Source organism: Alexandromys fortis, unplaced genomic scaffold (assembly GCF_014885135.2).
Source record: "Alexandromys fortis isolate MF-2015 unplaced genomic scaffold, M_Fortis_MF-2015_v1.1 scaffold_146, whole genome shotgun sequence".
Taxonomy (NCBI): Eukaryota; Metazoa; Chordata; class Mammalia; order Rodentia; family Cricetidae; genus Alexandromys; species Alexandromys fortis.
In genome coordinates, this window is record NW_026068042.1 from 1,262,912 (window position 1) to 1,268,155 (window position 5,244).

At 52.8% G+C, this 5,244-nt stretch overlaps 1 protein-coding gene across 1 annotated transcript in view; it reads right to left on the bottom strand.

The window, feature by feature from the left end:
• Positions 1-4,929, bottom strand: part of Prss36 (serine protease 36) — a 15,057-nt gene extending 10,128 nt beyond the window's left edge. The window contains exons 1-6 of the mRNA XM_050166101.1: positions 4,893-4,929; positions 4,573-4,608; positions 4,357-4,392; positions 3,525-3,687; positions 2,903-3,183; positions 488-654 (exon numbers count right to left, since the gene is read on the bottom strand). Of these exons, the coding sequence (XP_050022058.1) occupies positions 488-654; positions 2,903-3,183; positions 3,525-3,687; positions 4,357-4,392; positions 4,573-4,608; positions 4,893-4,929 (720 nt within the window). The remainder of the gene's footprint in view (positions 1-487; positions 655-2,902; positions 3,184-3,524; positions 3,688-4,356; positions 4,393-4,572; positions 4,609-4,892) is intronic.
• Positions 4,930-5,244: the final 315 nt, after the last annotated feature.

Here is a 5,244-nt window from a genome sequence, read left to right on the forward strand (position 1 = left end):
CCTCATCACATTGTCTGCTGCTCTTATCTTCTCTCTACGGCCCCGTCTCAGGCTTAGCCCCTGTAAGCAGCCAGGAGAGCCGCCACAGATGATGGTAGAGATCGTGGACCATACAAGGTCCCCAGACAATAATGTACTTCTGGAGGAGCCAAAATCAGTAAGCTCTCGGCCCTTATGCAGAATTGTGTTTGTCCCAGAAGAGGGAACCAGTTAGTATTACAGATGGTTGTGAGTCACCATGCGGTTGCTAGGAATTGAACTCAGGGCCTCTAGAAGAGCAGCCAGTGCTCTTACCCTCTGATCCACTTCTCCAGCCCTGTCTTTGGTTTTTGGTTTGTTGCCAGAGATTGAACCCGGAGCCTCCTAGGTTCTAGGCACATACTGTACCCATGAGCCGTACTCCCCAGACCAAATTCCACTGAAGATGAGGCTCCAACATTTGTCTGTTCCTTAGCTGCTTCCTCTGGGTTAGGAGACCTCTCCTCACCTGGCAGGTGTCCTTGCGTCCCTCCGGATAGCCAGCACACAGCATCCCTGGCAGTAGCTGGAAAGTCAGGTTGAAAGGGCCAGGCCGGCTGTAGAGACACTGACAGGCAGCTTCTCCCAGCAACCTTAGCTCCACTTCCTGTAGCACCCAGGGGAAAGGCAGAGGGTCTGGGGGCAGAACCAGAGAGCAGATACGATGAGTCAGGTATGAAACACTCATCTCCCCAGGCCTTAACTTTGTCCCTGTCAGCTGCTTCCTGGACATCTCCGTCAACACGTCCCCAGTGGGTCTGCAGGTGTAGCTCAGTTGGTAGGCTGCTTGCTAGCATGCGTGAAGGCCTGTGTTCAGTCCCCAGAACTGAGTCATCCAGGTGTGGCCGCACGTGCTGGAAATCCCAGAACTTGGGAAGTGGAACTGGAGACTCAGAAATTCGAGGTCATCAGCAGCTACAGAGCAAGTCTGATGCCATCTTGGCTTATATTGAGATCCTGCCTTAGGGGGAAAAAAAAAGATGGCACCTTGGCCTACCACCCTCATCACATTGTCTGCTGCTCTTATCTTCTCTCTACGGCCCCGTCTCAGGCTTAGCCCCTGTAAGCAGCCAGGAGAGCCGCCACAGATGATGGTAGAGATCGTGGACCATACAAGGTCCCCAGACAATAATGTACTTCTGGAGGAGCCAAAATCAGTAAGCTCTCGGCCCTTATGCAGAATTGTGTTTGTCCCGAAAAGAGCATCTTTTTCACAAAGATATCATGTGATTAAATACGGTCTTGCCAAACACAGAAACTGGAGTTTAGGATAAGCATCTGGGCGTTATGGCACATGCCTCTAACTCCAGCCCTGGGAGGCAGGCAAATCTCTGAGTTTGAGGCCAGCCTGAAGTACAGAATGAATTCCAGGACAGTAAGGGCTATACCAAGAAATCCTGTCTCAAAAAAATAAATGAAGGGGGGCCGGAGATAGGGCTCAGTTGTTAAGAGTACTACTACCTGCTCTTCCCAGCAACCACATGGTGGCTCACAACCATCTATAATGAGATCTGGTGCCCTCTTCTGGCCTGTAGGCAAACATTCAGGCAGGACACTATATATAATAAATAAATCTTTAAAAAAAATGAACACAAAACAACAACAGCAACAAAAAGAATCTGGGTGTCATCCCTGTCCATCTGTTATTTTGTTGGTTTTTCAAGACAGAGTTTCTCTGTGTGGCCCTGGCTGTCCTGGAACTCACTCTATAGTCCAAGCTGGCCTTGAACTCAGAGATCTGCCTGCCTCTACCTCCCAAGTGCTGGGACCAAAGGTGTGTACCACCACCACCTGGCCCCTCTCCCCTTTTAAAAGATTATTTTATGAATATGAGTTTTTTTTGGTTTTGTTTTGTTTTTGCCTGATTGTCTGTATGCATATAGCATGTGTGCCTGGTATCCCCAAAGTTCAGAAAAGGGCATAGGACATCCTGGAAATGGAGGTATCTGGAATTACATTTGGTTGTGAACTACCATGTGGGTGCTGGGAATCAAACCTGGGTCCTCTGTCCAAGCAACAGTTGCTTTATAACAGCTGAGCCTTAGCTCACCTTCCCCAGGTAGTTCCCAAGTCAGTTGTGACATCTCTGTATTCCACTGTAACTCCCCAGTGCAGGCAGCACAATCCTGGGCCTAAGGGAGCAACACAGCCTCCTGACTGGTCGGCTTCCTAATTCAGTCTGTACCTGCTACTTCCAGGAGCAATGTTTCTACAGTACAGCTCTGTGTGTGTGTGTGTGTGTGTGTGTGTGTTTTAAACCAAGAACAGTAAATGAACGCTTGCTATGTTCACTGGTGTATCTCTTTCAGGGCTTGTCTAACACAGTGCCTGGCACATAGAAACATCCTCGACAAAAGCGTGAGCCAATGAATGTTCTGAGCAGGGAGACGCGAAAGCAGAGAAGAGACTGAGGAGAGGTGGATAGGTAGGAAGGGAGGAATATGGAAGAACAAGAGGGTCTAAGCATCAGTACTTGAACACCTATTACAGAAGGTAACCACAACCCATTAAGTTCGGCTGTGCCCGGCTGAACCACCCAATACCCACTGGGGCTGTTTTTCTCCTTTCCGCAGGAGGAAGTGTGCAGGGGTAATGCTTTGTCTGAAAGAGCTGGGATGGAACCCGAGTCCGGCCTAAATCCAGAAGAGAGAACAAAAACAAAAACTGGGAGAAAAGGTGAGGCCAGAGGTGGGGCAACCTCTGGGGCAGAGGAAGGTACATAGAGGGAGGTTAGGAATTTTCCGTGGATCAGAACTAAGTCTCCCAAGCTCTGCCTGGGTCCTTCTCTTTAGGCCCAGCTTCTGAGGAGCCACCCACCGGAGGTCCCAACTTTTAGGGTGCCCCGGGACCCACACCTGCAAGGGCCGTCGCCCGCCCCACTCACCAGCCTCCTGGACGTCTCCCCAGCCCGTGGCCCAGCAGGCGGTGCCATGAGCGAAGCGGTGCGAGGCACGAGGCAGGCAGACCGGCCGCACCCAGGGGCTTAGCCTGGCGGGCGAGGCTAGGCGCAGCAGAGCCAAGTCGGCGCCCAGTTCCACTCTGCTGTAGTTGTGCGGCACCAGGATGGCGGCCACCGAGCGCAAGTGCGCGCCGTCCAGGGGTCCGTCCTGGGAGTGAACGCCCAACAGGACAGACCATTCGTCCGCGGGCTCCAAGGTTCCGTTCCTGCTCCAGTGCCGGGGAGGGAAGGGGACTAGGTTGGCCCCACGGAATCAGCAGATCACTTTGGAGCTCAGGACTCAGAGCCGAGGGATCGTTAGGGTCAGTAGGAACCCAGGAAGTGAGCATCAGATCCAGATTAGGGGCTGAGACGGCGTGGTTGAAAGGGTCAAATAGGATTTGGAGATGTCAATGGAAGGATAGTTCCTATTCCAGGGTGCTCAGCATGGACAGCATGACATTGATTGGCAGGAAGGGTAAGCAGGGAAGGCGGAGCTGCAGAGCCACCTTTAGTTAGCCGTTGAAGGAGAGAACTGGACACTTTGAAGGAGAGAGACTGTACTCACGTCACGAAACAGTGAGCAGCGGAGAGGACCCAGGAAGGGGCGATGAGAGAGCCCCCGCAGATGTGGCCCCCACCTTGGTGCAGGCTCACCTGCCATGGCCAAGTGCCAGGTTGTGCATCGGAGCCCCCCACAATACGGGAAGAGGGCTCAGGGCGACCGCAGTCTGGAATGGAGACCCATGGAAGTCAGAGCCCTGTTAGGGTTCTCCTCCCCTTCTGACCCTCAGACTCCAGACACCCTGATAACTCGGGAGAAAGCCGGAATCTTCATCCACTCCTTTAATTTGCCCTTCTGAACATGACCAAGGCATGACAGAGTCCCTGGGCTCTTCCAGTTCACTCATAATTTAGCCTGAAAAGTCTTTAAGAGTCAAGGCAGCCAGGTGTGATGGTGTGCGCCTTTAATCCCAGCTAATCCCAGCAGAGGGAGGCAGATCTCTGAGGGTATAAAGCCAGCTTGGTCTACAGAGCGAGTCACGACAGCTAGGACTATAGAAAGACACCTTGGCTCAAAACAACAACAAAACAAAAAACCAAAAAGAACCCCAAAATAACAAACAAACAAAAACCAAAAAAACCAAAAGGCCAGGCGGCGAATTGATGTACGCCCTTAATTCCTGCACTGGGGGGGGGGGGGCTGCAAGGAGATCGCTGTGGAGTTCGAGGCCAGCATGGATTACAGAGAGAGTTCCAGGACAGCCAGGGCTATACAGAGAAACCTTATCTCGAAAATCCAAACCAATCCAAGCCAAACCACCAAACCAAAACAAAAATAACCAACCAAACAAACAAAAAACCCCCAAGATCCAAGGCAACTCATGCCTTTCTCGTACCCAAGTCTTCAAATTCTCCTTGGGTAGGACTGACAGCTGGAAGACAGAAGGTAAAGAGAGGAGACACCCTGTGACTTCAACCCCGACGTTGCCTCGCCCCCATCTTCCTGCTCTAACCCCACATTTGCCTCCCCCGTCCCATCCCCTTGTTATTGTTTCAGCCCCTTGACCTGCCTGCACCACGGCACCTCACTTTCCCCTGACTAGCCGACTTACCTGAGTCCTGGAAGGCTCCTGGGATGGGGCTGACCACTGGGAAGACAAGAGGGAGGCAGGGAAAGGCTGGAGAGACGATGCACCTAGGTGAGGCTCTCGCTCCTTCTGCCCAGGTCTACAATGTTCCACCTCGCCCCGACAGCCAGCCGGGCCTCCCTTTCCCCTTCCCCTTCCCCCAAACCCCCCAGGTTCTTGGTATGGCCCTTCTCTGTCTCTTTTGACATCTCACTGCCTCTAAAGGCTGCAGGAACTATATTCTGCTTTTCAGCTCTCTAGGTGGTGCCATCCAGGCCTCCTGAAGCCCTAGCCTCTGAACTTACCCATCATTACAACTGGGACGAACAGGTGCTGGGACATGGTTCACTAGAGTCGGCGGGGCAGCGGGAGGCACAGAGACAGACAGTTGAAAGGCTGCTTCCTGCCACCAGACTGTCACTGACTGTGTCTGGTCCCTCCCGATGGTCCCAGGAGTAGCCCCACCCTTCCTGGCTAGAGCCCATTTACAGGAGGAATCTGAGAGGATCTGGGGCTGAAGGGGGAAAGTAGGGGGTTCAAAGGCCCCACCCCAGGCTCCGGTGCATCTCACATATCTGGAGGCTCGGAATGGAAGTAAGGGAGGTGTCCCAGCTCCAGGACACCTGGATGTGGGCGAGATGAGCAGAGAGCTCTCTG